At 31.7% G+C, this 23,039-nt stretch overlaps 1 protein-coding gene across 1 annotated transcript in view; it reads left to right on the top strand.

Moving 5' to 3' along the window:
* LOC145239849 (uncharacterized protein C05D11.1-like) overlaps window positions 1–23,039 on the top strand; it is a 79,371-nt gene that overhangs the window by 38,912 nt on the left and 17,420 nt on the right. Inside the window, exons 10-19 of the mRNA XM_080103401.1 lie at window positions 248–322; window positions 1,475–1,585; window positions 2,577–2,720; window positions 3,640–3,822; window positions 4,492–4,594; window positions 5,097–5,227; window positions 6,529–6,709; window positions 8,935–9,020; window positions 10,119–10,282; window positions 19,887–20,123. Coding sequence (XP_079959527.1) covers window positions 248–322; window positions 1,475–1,585; window positions 2,577–2,720; window positions 3,640–3,822; window positions 4,492–4,594; window positions 5,097–5,227; window positions 6,529–6,709; window positions 8,935–9,020; window positions 10,119–10,282; window positions 19,887–20,123 — 1,415 coding nt within the window. The remainder of the gene's footprint in view (window positions 1–247; window positions 323–1,474; window positions 1,586–2,576; window positions 2,721–3,639; window positions 3,823–4,491; window positions 4,595–5,096; window positions 5,228–6,528; window positions 6,710–8,934; window positions 9,021–10,118; window positions 10,283–19,886; window positions 20,124–23,039) is intronic.

The raw sequence follows: 23,039 nt of genomic DNA, 5'->3' as shown, positions 1-23,039 counted from the left end.
CATTAAATGACCTGAAAAAGGTTGATATGCTGTAAAATAACACACTTATATGCAACAAGAAGCAGAAAGAAATGAAACCAAGAAAAGGAAGTGGAAGAGGATCAAAACTAGAAAGAATAATATACATCAATGCATACAAATTTAATTTTTTTTCAGAAAATGTTTATAAATTGTAATGAAAGATTTTCATTTTTTTCAAAATTTCATTTCAAATTAAAAATATCTTTTCTTTTTTTTTTTTTTCCAGGTTGAAACTGAACCTCATGACACTTTGGCATTCATATTGATTGGAGATTTTCTCTTTGGAGACAACAAAGAAGATGTAATAATGCTTTTTATCTGTTCACCAATGGAATTAGTTTATTAATGTTTCTCCTTTCAAACACTTTCTAAAGTTTATCAGTTCCTTTTAAATTGAATTTTATCAAACTTTTTGAGGAAGTAAATTTATACTGCAGATAACTCCAATCTCTGGCAGGCCCAGACTAATTAAATGAACCTATGACATCCTAAAAATAACCATGTTGGAAGGAATATGCTTTACTTATAATCTGAGATTATGCATTTAAGCTAATCTCATTTACCTTGCAGAATGTGGTAACACTGCAACTTTTTGGTGATGATGAACTATTTCATTTGAACGTTTAATTATTGACAAGAACAAGAAATCTCTTAATAAAATAGTTATATCTAGCTGTACCTATCCAGCATTGCCTGAAAGTAAAAAAAAAAAAAACTATCTATTCATGAAGAAGTAGAAATTAATTTTGGTAACTTTAATTTCATAAACAAACTGATTTTTAAACAGGACTTTTTAAGAAGTATTTGGCATTAATCCATTAATAGATAGGCAAGATAACTTTGATAGATTAGTTTTACATCAAGAAAGTTTACTGTTTCTATTTAACCCCCATTATACTTCACTATTAGTTCGATTTTATGATCATGTCAGAAAGGGAAAACAAACCATTTCTACTGAAAAGGTTTCTGTTAATTGAAACTATTTGACAAATGTTTGTAAAGATGAAATTGATTAAAATCATTTCTAGTTGTCTTAACCATTATTTATAAGTATAATCATTCTGTTTTATACTTGCATTAAAATACTATTTCAACATATTATGTCTAAGATTTTTATAACTGTTTAAATATTAAAGTTAATTAAAATTTTACTAATGTTTGTATTAAACTAAACTGGCCCAAACCTTTTGCGGCTATTGAATATCAAAAATGTTTATCTCATAATAGTTAAATTGAATATTGCAGTTGACTATGTATAGTTTAAACAAAAATTTTATTAGTTTGGATATCACTCCATCATTAGAAGCAAGAGGTGGTATGCAAAACCAAGAGTTTAATTTACCTATGACCCCAGGAAATTGTATATTGTAAATATAGTATCCTTTTATTAATGTAGTTAAACACTGTCTATTTTCTTAAACATTATATTGTGAAATATTTTTTATTTTTTTAGCTTGATGTCCGTACCAACCCATTGTCTTGTTATGAGATGTTAGAAAAAAAAGATGAAGAATATTGGGTGAATTTACTCAAAACTTATTGTGTTGACAAGCCTTATGTTGCTGTAAGTTGTTTTTTAAAATGTCAACTTTTCCAATGTTGACTATAGTTATAATTTAGTAATATCATTTATTCCAAGTTTATTTTATTATTCTTAAAATAAACTGAAAAGTATTAGGTACTAACAACATAAATTTGTAGTTTATTGTATACTTTTGAGTTAAATCAATAAAAAATTGCAGTTTAATTAGAATTTAGGGAAAACTTACCCATTTGGTTTCTGAACATATTATCATCATATTACTCCATTTTTTACCTCCAAACATTTTGTTTTAAAATAAGCATTGTAAATCCTGAAATCAGCATTTTAATTTTAGAAATAGAAAACATTGAAATGTTTATTTTTCTAATAAAGTAGCCATTTTTAGATTTCATATTTTTTTCACCTTTTATTGAAAGAAAATACATTTAAAACAAATGCATAAAAACTGTTTAGACAAAATATTCAAATATTATTCTAGTTTTTATTATAATCTATTACATGATTTTAATTCTAAAAAATATCTAAATGTAACATCTTAAGATATTTATCTTAAGAAGTCTTAAGATAAAATAAAAATTAATGGAATCTTGCTTATTTTGTGTCTAATATGCTGGATCAAATTCAATGCAAATCTGATATGGAATTTTCAAATGAGAGGTTGTACATATATTATATCTTCTAAGCACCCTTCAAAATATTACAAAGAAACTAAAATTTGAGAAACATTTATTGAGATCTAATACCTATTGTTAAAATTTAATAAAAAAAAAAAATTGGAAGAATCTGAAATTTCACAAAGGGCTTTTATCTTCTTTGCATAAAACTAAATATAGCCATTTTGATCCCTTATGTCTAGCAGTTGGGTTCCAAAATTCATAAATGATCTATCAGGTTAGAAGTGAATCCTGCACATGCATATAAATAAACATATCTAACTTTATAGATTTTTTTAATTTCTAATTTCTATTTAAAATAAATTTTATATGGAATTTAAAATTTTCTATCTTTTTAGATTACTGGTTCTCCCAGTACGTCTCTAATGCAAGAGATGGCAGAAGCTGAGAAAAGTCGTTTGAAAACTCAGAAGGAAAACCTTGGAGAAGATGGATTAAAAGAGAAAGCAGAAGAACTAAGACATGCTAACAAAGAGAATGAAGTAATTTTGTTGTATTTTTCTTTACTATATTTACTGCGTCTCCTCTGTATCTTTGTTTGCCATGTGTTACATATGCGATAAAAGGTGTGGTAAGGCAATTTATAACATAGGGGTATGAACAGAAACTTAATGATAAAAACAAATATTGTTTACCTTTGTAACACGTTGCCAAAGGGGGGGAGGTATAAGGGAATGTACGGGAAAGCAAAAACCCAACTATTTTTCTCTTTATCACATATGTGACACCGCAAAAAAATAAAACAAGTGGATAGAGATATAAGGACGAACACAATAAAAATGCAATGAAATAACGAGGTAACAAACACTTTTCCAAATGATACAAATAGATTTAAGATAAAAAAAAAAAAAAAGAAATGTATTTAAAATTATGAAATCTGAAGTATATCTATGCGTATTGAAATGAGCGAAAGTCTTGGGGGGGGGGGCTAATCAAAGTCTTTGCACTTACAGGTCTCTTTTGTCTCCCCCCCCCCCCTTTTTTTTTTTTTTTGCTGGTGTTTCACAACTTGTCAACGACGCAGTTAATCCAAGATATTTCCTTCAGTGGGGAAAAAAGTTTGAATAGCAAATTCACATGTTCTCTTTCTTGCTCACACTTTATATATCTGTCTCTTTCGTGAGAGATAAGGGATCACATCGTCCGCGTCAGTACATCCGCATCTCCTTTGCATGATGAGGAAAAAGTCATCGTCTCTTTCGTGAGAAAGTAAATTAATCGCATTCTCTCGCATAACTGGAAAAGAGGGTCACATCATCCATGTCGTGTATCCATATCTCCTTTTCGCATGAGGGGAAGAAGTTGTAATTTTTTTATAAGTTGGATGTAATAATTTAAACAAAAAACAAACAAAATAAATTTAAAAAAAAAATGTTTCTATTTTACTTTTATCCTTTCCAGATCAAACCATCCGATGAAATCTTACGCAGTCTTCCAGTACCTGATGTTGGTCTCATCCAGTTCCATCACTTGAAGCCATATTGTAATTATATAAATAAAGAATCTGAAAAATCAGATGCATTTCCGATCGATGATATTCCTTTCAAGTTTCAACTTGATGATTTACAAACAAATTTTGTACAGGTACATAATTTCTACACTCACATTTATGTTTTTTAAAAAAAATTAATCCAACAAGCCCCCTCCTCTATTTAATCTATGCAAAAAAATAATTCTATGTTTATATCTTGGATATATAGTATTTTTGCATTAAGAAACAGTGATATTATGGCAATTTAATTATAGAATGCAGAATTTGAATGCTTTTTTTTTTCTTTTTAATTATTGACTGATACTAGTTTGAAAGCTAGGATTTAAATTAATAGTGGATTATGTTAAATTTATATTGGGAAAGTGTAAATTGTTTTTTTTTTTGTTTTTTTTACACTATTTTGAAGATATTTCAGCAAGGACAGATAGAATAACTATGAATAAATTTATTTTTGTTGCTGAAGTAAAAAAAATAATACATGTTGACTTAGAAACGATGTTTTATACATCTACAATCTTACTTTCAATTTTTCTTAGAGCTGTTAAATCTTAGAAACATTAATTTCTTTTTTGGGATGATGGGGAATTCTATTTAATTTTTCATATTTAATTATAGATATATGTCTTTATCTTTTTAATTAGATAATTTTTTTTTTTTTTGGTTAAATATTATAATATTCTTACTGTAATTTTTTTCATTTTTGCTTGAAAATATTAATGTAGTATATAAGTTTACGTTTGACTTTGTTTTTTTTATTGTAGATGATGGTTTTATTGGATTCGGTTAATATTCCCATGGAACTTCGGTACTACTTACCTCTTTATCTTGAAATTCTTTTTGAGAGTCCTATCCTCAGAGATGGTGGTATGTACTTTTGTAATTTAGTGTCATTTGTTTTTTGTTAGATTACTATAATATTTCAAAGTTATTTACATATTAGTAAATTTGAGTTGGATAATTAGAAATATAATTAATGTAACTGTCTCTATATAGAAAATTATTTTATTAACTCTAACTTTTCTAGTTTGTGAATCGTAAGTTAATGCATTCTTTAAATTGCCTTATAACTAAATCAAAAACGTTTACATTTTACTAAATTTTGTGCAAAACTAAGTGTTGCTTCTTATGAAAAGAATTGATTCATTAATATTAAAAGCATTGTACTATAAGTAATTGTTTTATCTGAAATCTTTGAAAATCTGATATGAAAAATAAGTTCTTTTTTTTTTCCTAGTTAATTTTTGTCTTCTGCACTGTTGAAATTGAAACCTGAAAAGTATTTGAATGAATTCATATTTTAAAAAATGTTAAAGAAAATTGATTTTTTAACCAGACTTCAAACTTAATTATTTATATTTATTTTTAGTTATAATTCCTCGTGAAACTGTGATTGCTGAGCTACAGGCTGATACACTGGAGAATCATGCAAGTCTTGGATTGGAAGGATCAAAATTCTTCTGTGGTGGTTTCCCCCAGGCTGTATTAATATCCTTAAAGGTATATTCTCTTTAATAACTAATACTTTTTTTTTTTTTTTACATAGGTATCACCACATTATCAAGGCCAAGAGGCCACTCAAGGATAAGGGTTAAAGAGTGTACATTAGAAATTGGACAATATAGTAATCATTAGTAATGAAAATTTGGTAAATTTGATAACTTATATGGAACGGCTCATCAAGAACTTATTTACGTTAGACTTGAACACAACCATATTGTAGTCAGCCGGAAAGCAGGAAAACGGAAGACAATTCCACAGGTGTGCAGTTCTAAGAAAGAAGCTTTGTTCATGGAATCTACGTTTAGGTTTAGGCACAGATAAAGAGTGGGGGGAATTATTGATAGTGTTTACAGCTAGACGAGTGTTTCTTGTGAAAGTTTGGCGAGAGGGGACCATAGATTGAAGCTCAGTCGAACACTTTCCATGAAAATAACGATACATCAGAGACAAACTCGCAACATCTCTTCTGTGAGATAGAGGTTGCAAGGAAGAGAAAAGGACATCTCCTACAAGGCTACGAAGTCTATTTTGAACTCTATCAAGGCAGGACAAGTCCTTTCTAGCAGCTCCTGCCCAGATGTGGCAACAGTATTCCATCCTTGGATGTACCTGGCTCTTATATAGATAGAGAATAGCATCAGCAGTGAGATATCTACCGGATCGATAGAAAGATCCCACCATTTTTCCAGCGGCCTTGGCAACAGATTTACTTATACTACTAGAGTAATTATTATCTGTATGCCTAATAAAATAAAAAAGGAGCTACCAAATTGTTCTTCTTGGAACCATGTCAATTAATTAAGCTTGAGATAAAATATATTTAAGAAAGTTTTATTTTTTTTTTATTTACTGCAATGAAATTCTTATAGAAAAAAAAATTTGATAGCATTTTTAGAAATTAAGTTTCTAGAAATGCTATCAAATTTACTTTACATAAATCACTTTTTTTTGTTCTTTTTTCAATGGTTTTAAATTCAACTGTAAATTGAACTGGGTTTTTTAAACCAAATTTGTTAAAAAAAAATATCTTGGAACTTTTGTGTTTAAGAAAGGAAGTTTTTGATTTTTTTTTTTTTTTGCATGAAAATGAGGATTCTAGTTACAATGTATCCACCTTGGTTTTCAAAGAATTTTTTTAAAGTTAGATTTTTCAAAGTGTTCTTAATTGTACGAGTTATGGAAGTAAACATACAATTTTTTATATTTTGATGAAAATGTGAAAATTCCTTTCAGAACAGCTGATTCATAATGAATCATATTCAATCCTGATATAAAAATTATTTTTTTAAATTTATTAGGTTCAATGTGAAAAATACCACAGAGGTGTTCAGTGGCTGAAAGAAATTCTGTACCAAATACAATTCACTGAAGAGAGGCTGAAAATTGCTGCAACCAAATTCATTAATGATGTGCCAATGTTGAAGAGACATGGTGCTGCCGTTGCTAGAACTGTGCTATACAATCTCATTTACAGCAAAGGTACAAGTTAAACAATTTCAATTGACAATTTTTGTTTTACATTTAAGCAATTAAATGAATCTGTTGTTTTTGACATTTTTGTTTCATATTCTGGCCATCTTATTCCCTCTCCTCTTCCCTAAATAAGGCAAAATGATTCGGAGCTTTAAAAATGAAGCAATAAAAACTGCAGTTAAACAAGCACAGGTCCATTCAACCTACATGGTTAATTATGAAAAATGCTATGATGAATAGATGGATGGAGCTTCTTTTCGTGATGTGAAAATGTTTCTGCAAATAAATAAGATCAGATAGAGCTTGATTTATCTTTCAAATTGAAATTCATTGTTTCTCTCTTTGTAAATAAACTTACTACCAGCTCGTTATCAATTTGCAAAGTTTGCTACTTGAAATAATTGAAACATTAATTTAAAATAAACATTTCATGTTTTTGTTGTAAACACAAAACAAAATCTTTCTCAATTATTCATAGAAATCCATTCATCCATGGCCCCTGGAAGGGCATTGGCCTTCCACAACTTTGTAGATGCTGTTGTAGCGAGGAGTTTTTTTTTTTTTTTTTTTTTTTTTTTTTTCTCGGGGTGTGAGTGCTGGCCCCACGCCCAACTTTCCCAGAAGGTACATACAGTGCCTAGCCTTTCCAAATAGTCACCCATCTGGCACTGGCCAGGCTCGATGTTGCTTAACTTCGGTGATCTGGCAAGAACCGGTGTGTCAACATGATTGTGCCATATATTCATAGAGATAGGTAAACATTAATATTTTGGTCATTTCGATACAAATTTAGTCATTTTTTGAATATGACTGTAAAAAATGAAAACGGTTTGCCTTTTCATTTGCAATTTCAAAATAGTAACTGAATTTTTGAGATGAAGATTAGTTATTTGTATTTGGGTTCGTCGGATGACTGTTCTCATCTTTACTGTCATTTTCACAACGTTTCAGTCGGTAAAACCACTGATATTCTTAAAATGTATTTTGTAGAAATCTGACAAAATTTTGAATGGAACCCATGCTCTCGTGACTGGGTAGAAATCTTAAGTAATTCGCAGTAGTATTTTTCTGTCACCCACTCAGGAAAATATAATTTTACAATTGAATTTTTCCAATACTCTAAACCCTGTGCCACAAGTCCTTATGGACAATTTTAGTATGAATTTTAGGAGCTTTAAACCTATTTTATTTCTAGATGTAGATGTCAGTTTTCTTTCTTTGTTTCTTTTTACTAACACACACACACATATATATATATATATATATATATATATATATACACAAGCATGCTGCCCAGCATTGCCGCGTCGTAAAATACACTTAAATATATTTTGATTAATGCAGATTTTGTATTTATTATTGTATTATATTGGACTCAATATATAATAATAATTTAAAAATGAATATAATTACACATATTAGTTAACTAAAGATGATCATTCCATAAGAAAACTAATAGGGAATTAATTAAAATTAATGTTTAAAAAAATATGCAAATTATCTAGATCTTTTGCAAATAAATGCAATTCCACAATCCATATATAACAAAGTTGTATTTTCTTTTTAAATAAATAGAAAAAAGGGTTCTTAATATGAATATCAATATACAAAAAAACATTTATAGGAGTACATTATTCTTTATTACTCTATATATTATCTATTTATAATTAATGGTTCCCATATTGTTAGATTCTATACTAGGTTTATTTAGTAATGGATCGTCACCTGTCATATGTGCTGCTTCTTTGAGATTCCCGAGTTCAACAAAATACACTTGAAGAATCAACTGAATTGGAAAAAAGATAGCTAAGAGACTAAGTTACTAAAGTTTAACAACTGTATCCCCTCCCCAATACTTAAGAAGTCTTGTTTTGATAATGAAAGTTTGTTTTTATTTCACGTTTTCATAGACAATCATATTGGATCACATGTTATGTACTTAATATATCGAATATAAGTTGTTTTAAGAATCCTTAAGATTAAGTGTCTTTGGCAACCAAAGAATACCCAAAAATGTATCGGGTAAAATCTAGTGATTAAGTGAATGTCATCTCAAAAGTTTGAGTGTTGATCCATCTTCAGGTTGAAATGCACAGATTAATTGGACACATCTTAAAATATGTTAGTGTTAGATTACTGATGAGTCATCATCACATCCTAGAACTCCTAGCCCCAACTTTTCTTGTGTGGTTTTATAGAATTAAGATGTTATTTTCATTTTTTTTGTCCAGAATGCAACATTCATGTTAATGGCATGCTGAGGCAGCACAAATTCCTAACTGGTCTTCTCAGCCAACTCGAAACGGATCCAAGCTCAGTAAGTACGAGTTGTTGGTATAGAAGAGAAAAATTATCAAAGTCTATTTGCATCTTAACTTTTAAAAAAATTCATTTGTTACAAGTTTTTAACAATTATTGCAAAATTCTTTACAATCTATAAAAAATTATTTTCAAATCAACTGATGTTTTTAAGCGAATCTTACAATAGTTGTATTCTAAAAAGTTATACTTTTTTGCTTTAATATTAAATTATATGATGCATAAACATGCCCATTTGTTTAGGATTCAATTCTATGTTGAGTCAGACCAAAAACTCAAAATGTTACTTGATGTCTCTTTGTTTAAACACTTGGCATTATAAGAGTTAATTGAATAATCCTGGATAAAGAATGCAAGTAATTCTGTGTAGCAACTAATGAAAAAGGGAGTCTTCAGGTCGCCCTCTACTTTATTTTTTTTCTTTTTTACATGATAGTTGTCACCATATTGTTTGCATTTAAATTAGATGGTGATGACATAAAATGCTTTTACAGTTGTGAAACATCTAAATGTCAAACATGTGAATTTTAATATAAACATGCTGACATCCATAACATTATCAGATAATTAAAATAAAAAAAAAATAACAAAAACTACTTATTCATCCAAATGCAAGTTTAATGAATTTAAATATTCCAATTTTTATTTTGGTACTTGTAGAAAATCAACAATTATATTTTTGTCTTCATCCAAATGAATGAATTTTAAACTTGTTTTTAGAAATCATTTGAGAAAATAACTAAAATATAAAAAAAAAAAAAATCTATGTAAATCTGTAGGTATAATGACGTTAAAAATTTCACAAGGAACTCTTTAAACAACACCGTAATAAACACACAAATTCAAAACACTTTAAAAATGCATCTACAGATGCAAACTAGTTGTTAATGTATGTAAATTGGTTCTAACTATAAAAATATGCCTTTATGAACAGTTTCTTATTTCTCTAGAAAACGGTTGCCGTACACATAAAGCATTTAACATGCTTCAAAGTTAGTAAGTGTTCATTTACATTTTTATTACTATATTTAAAAATAGATATTGTATGGCTCATTGTTCAGACCTATATGCATATATATTTTTTATTTTGCTGCAGGTAATAAACAAGATGGAAAAATTGCGCAGTTTGCTGACTAAAGCTGACAATTTGTGTGTTCATGTGGCTGTAAATCTGAAGAAATTGTCTGCAGACATTCCTCTTGAAAGTCCATGGGTTAATTTCCTTCCAGAAAGTGCAGGTGTATGCAGTGACAAATCAAGGTAAATTTTATTTCAGACTAAGAATTAGATTTTGATCCTAAATGAAGAGATTATGTTTGTGCTGATGCTGAGCTTGGATAAGTTATATATGATTTACCATACTAGGAACTTCCTATGAATTTAATATTCCTTTGACATTTCCTCCTTTGGAAGGAGCTGGTTCAACCCACCTTGGGTGAATGCTGAACAACAAACCAATAATATGATCTACTTCTATCTTAGAATCATCCAAAATTCTAATACTTTATTTCCATTTATCTGTGTGTCAGGAAAGCAATAAGAGAAAATTCTAAATTTTCAGTTTTATTAATTACCAGCAGGTTTCCCAGCATTGCCCGGTCGTAAGATCCGCTTAAATATGATATTTTAATGCATGCAGATTACATACTTATTGTTATAAAGACAATTCTCTGAGTATTATATTAACACTAATATATAGTAGTGAGATCAAAAGTAAAAAAAAAAATGCTCAAGGACGGGATGCTGGTGGTTGACATGAGATGCAGCACGCCACTTTGGCCTTTACTTGGGCTAAGACGGGCAGTTGGATAGGCCCAATCAGTCGGTTGATCATGAATAGCACTAAATTAGACAAACACAACAAGAAAATACACTCACACTCCCCTTATTAGGCAATAAACTGATTTAATAAGGGGTGGCTGGAGGGTCAATCAACTTGCTGAAGAATGGATAAAACACGGCTGGAAAGCTAACATCTTTTCTAGTACAACTTCCAAAGCTATATATCCTTATGGGAGATTTAAAAAGCCATAATGAGATATGGGGAAGTGAAAAAATAAGCAAAAGGGACAAAACTATAGAAAACCTAATAAACAGCAAAAACATATGTAGTGAAAAATGAAGAGCCGAATACCTTTGTAAAGGTTTTATTCACAAAAGAAAGCAAGTCACAAATAGCGTTAATTACGCAGCATTTATAGTTAACAGAAGAGTTCATTCAAGGGATGAGGGGTTGGGGATATTACTTTCCCCTTCAAGTTTTTTTTTTTTTTTTTTTTTTGCCTATAATTTAAACTTTTTTTTTCGTGCCTTACTTAGTAATGAAGTCCTTGTATTTCTCAGGAAATTTCAGTATTCGTTTTCACTCCCTGGCTTACTCACAGTTGGCATGCAACCATTCTCTAACGTGTTGTCTCCATTAATTGTGTTGGGAGCCAAATCTCTGACGTTGACGGTAGTTTCGATGCCTGAAGGTAATCGTACTTGGGCATAATGAGGGTTGATCTCTAGTAACGTCGCAGGTGTAACCGGGGGGTCATTTTTACTCGACATAATATGATCTCTGACGTATACTTGGCCTGGTTTTGCCCACAGGGGAATAGAAGTACCAGAAGTGGATTTACAGCTGTACTTAAATAGTCTATCATGAGGGGTCGCATTCGTAGCTGTGCAGAGCAATGATCGAATAGAATGTAGAGCATCAGGTAGAATATTTTCCCAGCAGGATAGTCTCATTTTACGAGAATGTAAGGTTACTTGTATGGCCTTCCATAGTGTGCTGTTTAGTTTCTCAATTTGACCATTGCCTTCTGGGTGATATCTACTCGTTTTCGAAGTCGCAATGCCTTTCCCATGTAAGTAATTGGTCGTTTCTTCCGACAGAAAATCAGTCGCTCTATCTGTGTGAATCATATCGGGCATACCAAATATCGCAAATAGTTGATTCAGGTATTGTGTGATCGTTGAGCTTGTCATATCTTTACACGGAAATGCAAAAGGAAAACGCGAGTATTCATCGATTATCGTAAGTAGGTATTTGTTACCATGTGTGGACGTAGGCAGTGGTCCCTTGAAATCCATGTTTAATTGCTGAAATGGTACTATTGCTTTTATGAGAGTTCCCTTGTTACCGGTGAAGAATTTGGGTTTTAAATACTGGCAAGACGAGCACGAATTAGTTACTCCTTTTATTTGATCGAGGGAGAAAGGGAAGTTTCTTTTTTTGCAAAAATGGAAGAGTCGGGTAATGCCTGGATGGCATAATTTACAGTGTAAGTCCCGAAGATCTTGTAAGGAATAAGTGAGAGCAGATATTCGGGAAAACGTATCAGCGACAATATTTTCTCTACCAGGACGGTAGACGATGCTAAACTTAAATTGTGACAGTTCAATGCGGCAACGGCATATTTTGTCATTTTTTATTTTTGATTTCCTGGTATTATCAAACATGAAGCTAATACTTTTTTGGTCCATAATTACAGTAAAGTGTTTACCAAGGAGAAAATGTCGCTACTTACGTAGTGCTTCAACAATAGCAGCTGCTTCTTTTTCTACCGCGTGATGTTTCGTTTCACTAGGGCTTAGTGTTCTGGAATAGAATGCAACCGGACGATTCTCTTGATTAAGGGTAGCTGCAATAGTTGTTACTAGCATCTGTTTCTACTATAAATTCTTTTTCTGGATCAACCATTACCAGCATAGCATCTTTCAAGTCGTTTTTCAGCCTTATAAAAGGGTCCAACGCCACAGAAGACAACGGGAATTCTCTATTGCGGTTTAGTGCTAATATTTTCTCTGAAAAATTCTGGATAAATTTGCTATAGTAGGAGAACATCCCAATAATCCGTCTTTGTGATTTTAGATTTAGAGGAGGTGGCATCTCAAGTAGAGGTTTAAGACGTTCGTAGTCAGGTGATATCTGGTTGTTTTTGATAGTGTACCCAAGTAATGTTATCGTTGAGACTGAAACGATGCTTTTTTGTTTATTAAGCGTGATGTTGTACTGTTTAGCAACCTCATAAAATCTTTGAAGATTATAGTCATGCTCTTTTTGGGTTTTTCCATAGATAGTAACATTATCCACATAGATAAAAGTATCTACTAATTGCTCTTTGCTGACAATGCCGTCAATGGTCCTTTGGAAGGCGCTTACTCCATTAGTAACCCCGAACGGCAGGCGAGTAAACTGGTATAATTTACCATTCGCCTCGAATGCTGTAAATTTACGATCCTCCTTACTGATGGGGATTTGATGGTATGCTGATTTAAGAGCAAGTGTAGTGAAAACATTATACCTGGCTATTTCCTCGACAATCTTTGATATACTTTGTATCGGATAAGCGTCTAATTCAGTAAATCTGTTGATTGTGTCGCTATAATCAATCACCATTCTTTTTTTTCGGTTTTCATTCGATGTTACTAGAACTTGCGCTCGCCAAGGTGAAATTGAAGGTTCTATAACATTTTCCTCCAACGATTTTGCAGTCTTTGCTCTTATAAATTTGCTATCAGCAATTGTGTGGCGACGTGACTTGGTGCTGATTGGTGTTGTTTTCGTAGAGAGATGAGAAAATAATGGAGGAGGAGAAATGTTCATGGATGGAAAAATGGTATTCTTGGTGACTGCTCCGATAATAAGTTCTTCCTCCGGTCCATCGAATTTGAAAGTTACCATCTTGTATCTGCCGAGAATATCTTTTCCTATGATTAAGTCGACAAATAAATTTTTAATGACCTCCACTATTATGTTAGTGTACATTATTATTTAGAGAGATATCGACTTTAGTTTCTCCCACAATTTTCGCACACATTTTAGGGTCGGCTAATGATATTTCTTTGTGTTTGGGGATAATTTCGAGGTTCATTTTTTTGGCAATATTGTCGTTAATGAAAGTCCCCACACTACCAGAATCTATCATGGCATTGACAGTGAATCTATTTATTTTACACTTAGTAAAAGTAATGTCTTTTTTCCTTCCTAGACATGTGAGACTTGGGAAATCAGTGTCTTCATTTAACACCGCTGACACGGAAGATTTGCAGACTTTGGCCCAGTGTCCTTTTTTCGAACACTTATTGCAGTTCGAGTCCCGTGCTGGACAAAGGCGACGCGGATGACGAGAATTCCCACAGAAAAAAATAAATTTTCTTCGGCCTCGTTTTTTTTTTGTGTTGCAGCCAGACTCGTATTTTCTCCTGAAGCGATTATTGGCGCAGAAATCACACTCTCCTGGTTGTAACACGCAGAGTGTTTTTCTGCTTGTTCCAGAGATCTTGCCATCTCGTATGCTTCCCGAAAAGTTAGCGAGGATTTCTCGAGAAGTCGTTGCCGAATTGAGGAGGAGGAGATACCGTTAATAAAAGCCTCCCGCATATACTGGCTTTTATTTGTTTCAGCACTCACGGCTTGGAAGTTGCATGTCTTAGCAAGGTTTTCCAACTGTAGCCTGAAAGAATCCACTGTTTGCGCTGGTTGTTGTTTTATGGTAATAAGTTGGTGTCGGTTGTAAACGATATTAGTAGGCCTGATGTATGCTGCGTCCAGAGCTCTCATGGCAGATGCATAGTCGCTTGTGTCACTGATTATTTTGTATACATCAGCCAATATGCTTTTTTTTTTCTTTTTTTTTACACGGTGATCACCACTTATCAAGGCCCGGAAGCCACTCAGGGATAAGCGTTATTGCAAGTACATGATTCACCATTTGCCTTGGATTACAAATGGAATGTACTGGAAGATTCATATGGAAGTGATCACTTCCCCATTATACTTGAAAATAATGATCCAATTCCAGAAAACAAATACCTCAATGAAACCTACAGAGGGCTGATTGGGAGAAATTCCAAAATTTATGTCTGACTAAACTAACATCAGAAAATAATTTAAACCTAAATAATATAACATTTTACCAATACACTCTATAATATTGCAAAGTAGCGATCAGAACGCGTTGAACTAAGGAAATTCAAAAAAGAATCAACTAAAGAAATCTTAATAAATATCAAAACAGTGGCACTAAAGTTCACAAAACCATTAAAGAATCAAAGCAAACAACACAGAAAAAGTATATATAAAAAATAAATACAAATACAAGAAGTCAAAAGGTTTGGGACATCAACTGAAAAATGAATATAACAGTAACCCTATTAAACACCCAACATATAACAACAAAAAAATTACTATCAAGAAAGAAATAGTAGATTGTCTTGAAACTTTTGCAAAAAACTCCTTGCCCAAAATCCAAACAAAAAATTTCAAATTATTAAGGATAAAGCAGAAAAGGAAAAACTCCAGTTTCAGATAAATAATACAGAAAAATACAACCAACCATTCTCTAAAAACCGACTGAAAATATCCCTAAGCAAAGCTCATGACTCGGCCGTCAGCCCTGACCAAATCCACTATCAATTTATAAAACAACTTCCTGATACATCTACAAACTACCTACTGCAAATATTTAATGATATTTGGGAAGTGGCTACATCCCTGAAATATAGAGGCAGTGATCTCTATTTTTAAATCATCAAAAAACTTTACAAATCCCATGAATTACCAACCTATAGCACTCACTAGCTGTATTTCCAAACTAATGGAAAGAATGATTAAGCACAGACTAGTATGGTATCTTGAGACAAATAATCTGATTACAGATTATCAGTCAAGATTTAGGGATAAAAGAAGCCCCATGGGTCACCTGATTCGGCTAGAAGCCTTCATCAGGAAAGAACACCTAACAGCAGTCTTTTTCTGATATTGAAAAAGCTTATAGCTTAAAGCTTACAGCATAGCATAGCATAATAAAAAAAATTATAAGAGCTAGAATTAAAAGGCATAATGCCAATTTTCATCACAAACTTTATAAATGATAGACAATTTAATGTATGACTCGGTGCTACCCTATCTATTAGTAAAAAAAAAAACAAGAAATAGAGGTACCACAAGGAAGTATCCTGTCCATCACACTTTTTAACATCAAAATAAATAACATTGTTAAAAATATAAATGCAGGAACAGAATGTGCGCTATGTGGATGATTTCCTGATCTGTTATAAATCAAAATATATTCCAAGGATAGAACACCATTTACAACTGTCTAAACAAAATAAATGGACAACAGAAAATGGGTTTAAATTTTCCAAAGAAAAAAATAAGTCATCCATTTCTGCCGAATTTGAAAAATGCACCATAACCCAATATTGAAATTGGACAATGAAATTATACCCATAGTTAACCAATATAAATACTTGGGCATCATCTTTGATAAAAAGCTAACATTCATTCTTCATATCAAATACCTAAAAAACAAAGCCATCCAACTCTTAAAAGTAGTAGCACACACAAACTGGGATGCAGATAAAGACACAATAATTCAATTATACAGATCCCTTGTAAGATCAAAGCTGGATTATGGATGCTATATTTATGAATCTGCAAGAAAATCTTACAACAAGGAATTAGACACGATACATCATCAAGAGCTAAGATTGGCTCTTGGAGCCTTCCCCAGCTCTCCAGTTGAAAGCTTATATGTAGAGACAGATGAACTCCTATTATTGCTTAGACGAGAAAACCTAGAACTACAATATTATACAAAATTGGCATCATATCCAACTAATCATGCTTAGATGTTTTCCACCCCCAGTACAAAAACCTTTTTGATGGAAAAGAAAATGTTATAAAACCATTTAGTCTACGTACGGAAGAATCCATAAGTAAAGCCCAGATAGACATTGTAATAATACATGAATCTGTAAAACCTAAATATCCCCCCCCCCGACTGACAAAACAACCAAAAATAATATTAGATCTAATTAAATATCTCAAAACAAAAACCAATCCAATCTTATACCAAAAATTCCAAATAATCAAAGATAAATATCCCAAACACTCAACAATTTATACAAATGGTTCAAAAGATGAATATAACGTTGGATGTGCAGCTATACACAATAAAACGATCCTAATCAAAAGATTACCAAACAAAGCATCCATCTACAGTGCTGAAGTATTGCCTATCAGTATGGCACTTGACCTTATAGAATATTCTAAAAATAAAGAATTCATTATCCGTTCAGATGCCAGATCAGTACTTGTAACACTGGAAAATAGGAAACCGATAAACCCAGTAATAACCAAAATCCTAAATAGAATCAATGATATTTCACAAAAATAAAAACGTCTTTTTTTTGATACCTGGTCATGCTAACACAAAGGGTAATGATAGAGCTGACAATACAGCAAAAGCAGCATTAAGATTGGTATATAATATTTTGATTGAAGAAATTTCCTCTGGACTAGATGCCACATACAAATTCAATACGTTAGAATATAGAAGTCATCAATTTAAAGGAAATAGTGTAGTTGGTGGTAAGGTAAAAAAAAAAAAAAAAAGGTTCATGTCTGAGCAGTGTGGAAAAGGAGTCCTAAAAAGAGAACTAAACAAAACAAAAGCCAATATAAAACAAATAAGTATATCCGTAGGCAATGTAATAAAGGGGAAATTTGTACTTTAGTAGCGTAAATTATTTGACAGACAAAGGAAGTAAAAAAAAAACATGGAATTAAATGTAGTCAAATACAAACTGAATGAAAAGTAATGAAAATGATAATTTATCTGGATGTAATTTAAGCTTAGAGTGTGAAAATTTTTTGTATAAAAAGAAATAGTTTTTATGATTTTGAAAGTGAAAAATAATTTTTCTTTCAAAATTTTTTTTTTTTTTTTTTTTGCCTAATCACCCCATTCTAGGCTTGGTGCCGCTTTGATATTGGGGGCTACTACAACTCTATTAATGAGATTTGGTGGACGTTTATGAAATCCCCCCCCTTGTAAATTCCACAATGTACGTTTTTTCTTTTTTTTTTTTTTTTTTTCATGTTAATCTCATGGTTAACAAACTTAACTTTCAGATAAAATTTAAAAAAACAAAAAAATACATCTTTTTTATGACTTATCATCAGGGATCAGTTTTCAATTATAATGTTCTACTGAATTGAATACATACTTTGTGATCATCACTGAGAAAAATATTGTAATATTTTTCTTGGTGATGGTCAATTTAGTAGAACATTAATGAGTAAATAATGTTAATCCAAATAATGTGTAATGGCAAGTGTAACTTAAAAGTAAATGTTGTGGTTAATTTTTGTAAACCTAGGTCTGTAAAATAAAGCAAAAGCGATAATAGTAAAGTATAATTGATGTAAAACAATGCGTGGCGGTTGATCGGCCATATTGAATAAGGTCTGCGGTGTTCGTTTTTGTATGTTTGTGTATAATCTGGAATAATAGAATTTCATGGTCGCAGCCAATGAGAATAGACAGAATGCTATTGGGGAGAAATCATTACTTTCGAATAGTAAAGTGTAATGATAGTTATACGTATCTGAGAGTTTAATCCAGTTAATAAGGGTGTCAGGTCAATATAGTTATAATGGTTATATATTTACCCAGTCCTTACTGGGAGATTGGGAGGACTTTTAAGGTAGAGGGGAAAATACGAACTAATTCGTCTAATGATCTTGGCAATCGTGATGTCGTTCATAGGAAGTAATATATGATTTTATTATAACAAATAAATGTCTGTAACGGCGTTCAAAAGTTACATAAGATGGTGGGTAAAAGTTAAGACATAATTAATTTGTATGTTACATTTGTTATTGCAAACCTACTGTAATTTGGTCCAGATGAAAATTTCTACAATCAAATTATTATATATAGGAGATAATATATATAGTTATATAACCAAAATTGTTAAAAAAAAAAGACTTCGACATTAAATGCCCACTAAGGTTGATATGCTGTAAAACCAACCAACAAACAAGAGCGAAAAATGCTCTTTAAAATGATATATAAAGTGAAGGTATTATAACAAAACTTATTTGAAAATACATCATTTGAGATCAAAATTAAAAATTCCACAAGAACTTTCTTCTCAACCCAATGATAAAGATGAATGTTTGTTTGTACACGAATAGGATGAAAAAAATACTGAACAGATTTTTATGAAATTTGAAACATAAACACAATTTATTCCTTAGTTCTCACTATATTGTTGAATGTGATGTTATATGACCCCCTAAATAATCCTATTTTATAAAGTTAAATGGGGTTTATATATTTGCATGTAAAGGATTCACTCTAATCATTATGCATTTTAGAACACAGCTGTTAGGTGTAAAGTATCCAAATGTGTGTTATATTTAGTTTACCTTTTGAAAATTCAGATACTTTAATTTGTGTGAAATATTTACAATAGGTATTAGACGAACATAAATATTTCCCACATTTCAATTTCTAAGTATTTTCAATGCTTTTCAGGAGGCATAATATGCACTCCTTTGAAAGTTCAAATATTTCAGATTTGCATTAAATTTTTTATCATAGCATACCAGTTAAAGATTTCCTTAATTTCAATTTCTTATCTCTTAAACCTTAGACATTTTCCAGAATGAAAATCATGTAATGGATTTTCATTAGAATAAGACATAAGTTTATCATTCACTGCTGATTTATTTTTTATAAGAGGACATAAAAGTGGTACAACACCTTTTGTTCAGGAAAATCATTTTACTTGTCCTGGCAAGTTTATTCTAGTTTATATTATCTGAAAATATTTGAATATAGATACTCGAGCTATATATTTTATTACTTTCTTGCAAGTAAATGTTGCAGTAATTTCTAACATCTACTTTTTTAATAATTAATTTTCCTTCTGCAATTGAGATTAAATCTCACAGTCTGACTAGATTTGAATAAAACTTTCAAACGTTGCACATTTGATAATTTAAAAATATTTCTTTTGCTACTAAAATATTTAATTCTTATGTGAAAACTGAAAATCTTAAAACTATTTTTTCCAGAGACTTTTTAAAGCGTACATCGGATTATGTATTGCCAGTAGATGTGGTTGAGCCTAAACGTGTGATTGTCGGCATTGGCTCTGAAGAGTCTGCTTACTTATATTTGTCCGTACCTTCGATTGCTGACTATCACAATCCAGATTTGCCAGCTTTGATGGTTCTATTACAATACCTGACCCAGTGTGAGGGACCCATGTGGAGACAAATCAGAGGACTTGGTTTTTCTTACAGCTACAGGTAAGACTATTTTAACGCATTATTTAAAAGCTTATAAGTTGTATATTTTGTGGGGACATACACACCCTTATAACCGCTAAGATGAACTTGTCCATTAGGCATATAACTACCAAGTCTAGACCACTCAATGAGAGCTATCCCAGATGTCGAACAGAGACGACTCTCCATGAACCTTTTCTGTACCATTAACCCTTGCTTGATATAAATGTTCTTCTTATTCTCACAAAGTCGTCGTGTTCCTACTTTCACCCTTTCTGACTCCACTACAATGGTGGCAACAAGGATGTAAAAAAAAAAATTTATTTTTTAAAGAACTCACGTGCAAAACTTCAACTTTCAAACATACGAAATGCAAACTTTCTAAGTTACAATGCAAAACCACAAAAGTTCAACGACGGAAAATGGCAGTGTAAAAAAAAAAAAGTCTACAACACTTAAATTTATCTACTAAAAGAAATTGTAAGTAGAATTTCTTTTTTTCATGCTTGCTAAAAAAAAAAAAAAAAAAGGGGGGGGTGAAAGAAAAGTAATCTTGTTTTTACCGAGTTGACTCAATTGTTTATGCAAAATTACATATGGACTTTATGTTGGAAGATTTCTTTTCTCCTCTGTTACTGAAATTTCGGGAAATGAATTCTTGTTTTATGACAAAGTGAATATTGTTGACCGACTCGTTGTTTGTTGGAACTGTACCAAGAAAAAGAAAAGAAAAAGAAACAGTTGTGAAAAGGGCAAATATTCTTACGTGCTAGGAAGCCATTTTTTGTTTTTTGATGATTTGAAGAAAAAAAGAATTTTTTTCTTTCTTCCTCCCCATTTATTTTTGCAACGGCACACATGCACATTGAAGGGAAATGATACTATTTTTTTTTTTTTTCTTTCACCTGTCTTTTTTTTTTTTTTTTTTTTTTTTTTTTTAAAGCACTTAAAATAAAGACTCTTTTTGTTGTTGGATAAATTTTTGCTCGCCAGTGGAGTGAAAAAAAATATGGCTCGTGCAACAATATCTATTACTGCAAATAGGAACCCGGAACAATTTTTTTTTTTTTTTAAACCCGTAACTTTGCTGAACACAAGTCGACTTGTATATTGTATGTGTTATATTGTATATTTTGTATTGTATTGTTTATTTCATGGTGTATATAGTATATTGTACTATTTTTTTTTTCTCTATAGTAAAACAAAAATCTGCCTCGATCCAAACTATTGGCATATCTGAGACAAAAGGAACATGTGTCAACGTGTAAATAAGTGTATGCAAAATTAATCTATAATTTTTGCACTTCTGCTACAGCTACTGAAGTGTATACTAGTCCATAAATTATAAAAGTTTTCCCTTGCTGTGACTTCCGCTAAGTTACAAGTTCCCTTAAAAGAATAGAATTTTTTTTTCTCTTCGAGAAATAAAATAAAAAGAGACACAATGGAAGATGTGAAAGAGACGATAACACGTCTAATTGAATTTCAAATGGACCAGCAAAAAACAACTAACGATAGAAAGAATGATCCAAATGCAAAAGAGAGCTGATGACAGACTCTTTGCATTACAAACAGAACACAAAAAAAGAGAACTGAAGCACTGCTACTTTAATGAATAGGAATCGAGCTACAGAGAGCAATACAGCGTTTCCCCAGAGTGCAGTACTAAGTACAATAAATAATTTCACTTACTGTCCTGAAGAAAATCAAACATTTGAAACGTATTTCAGATGGTATGAAGAGCTGTACAATATCGACTGTGGAAATTGGGTAGACCCAAAAAAATGTTTGCTACTCACAAAATTAGGGGCTATGCAACACAACAAATTCATCGACTATATCTTGCCACAAAAGATTAGCGGTCTGATGTTTACGGAAACCGTGAAACGGCTAACTTCGAACTTCAGACTTAACGCATTCTTGGTTATACCGTTCCGTGGGTCTTCACCAAACACTTGGCACTTGGTTGCCAAAGGAGATACAAAATCGAGACTCATCTGAAAAGCAACTGCTCATAAAACTTGGACTGCAGACGAATGGTGGCGTGTTATCTTTTCAGATGAGTCTTGATTTTGTATCTCCTTCGGCGACCAAGGGCCACGTGTTTGTAGAACCATGGAACGGTATAACCAAGAATGCGTTAAGAAGTCTGTGACGTTCCCGCAGTCTTGCATGGTGTGGGGCTGTATGAGTGCTAAAGGTGTTGATAATTTATGCTTCATCAAATGAACTGTAAATGCAAAAGTGTACCAAGATATAATGGAAGCTAATTTACTGCCAGTGTAGGATAACCAGTTTGACAGGGAGGCTACAGACATCATTTTTCAACATGGCTTGGCACCGGTGCACTCTACTAACACCATATCTTCCTGGCTCCGAGAACGATCGGTCCCTGTTCTTGAATGGCCGGCGAACTCGCCAGATTTGAACGTTATTGAAGCCTTGTTGGACCAAATAAAGAGGAAACTCCGCAAAGAAAAACCTACTACCCTTGCAAACCCGAACACATTGGATTCAGTGTTTACACAGGATAGCGAGAAGCTTGTTAATTACATGCCCCGGTGAATTGATGCTGTTATCAAGGCAAAAGGTGCTGCTACTAAATATTGTTTAATTTTATTTGTATTTATGTTAATAATAAATATTCGAAAACTGACATTGCAATTGATAAGAAAAAAAACATTCTGTCATAAAACAACTATTTCAGTTAGTTTAGCATGATAGGGGTATTTCAACACCAATTACATCTCACAAATCGTCCTCAATAAGAATTTAGTTGTAAAAACCTTGATGTTCTATTTTATTGATGAGCACTAGTATATGTAATGAAAAAATATTGTGTATTTATTCATTTGAAAGATATCTTGAACAGTGTTTTTTTTGTTTTTAATCTTTTATTATTATTAAATATTTCTAGTTGGATTAACTTTTTGACAT

Source organism: Euprymna scolopes, chromosome 19 (assembly GCF_053919585.1).
Source record: "Euprymna scolopes isolate OS-2025 chromosome 19, ASM5391958v1, whole genome shotgun sequence".
In the NCBI taxonomy this organism is placed as follows: Eukaryota; Metazoa; Mollusca; class Cephalopoda; order Sepiida; family Sepiolidae; genus Euprymna; species Euprymna scolopes.
This window is presented reverse-complemented; position numbering and strand designations above follow the sequence as displayed.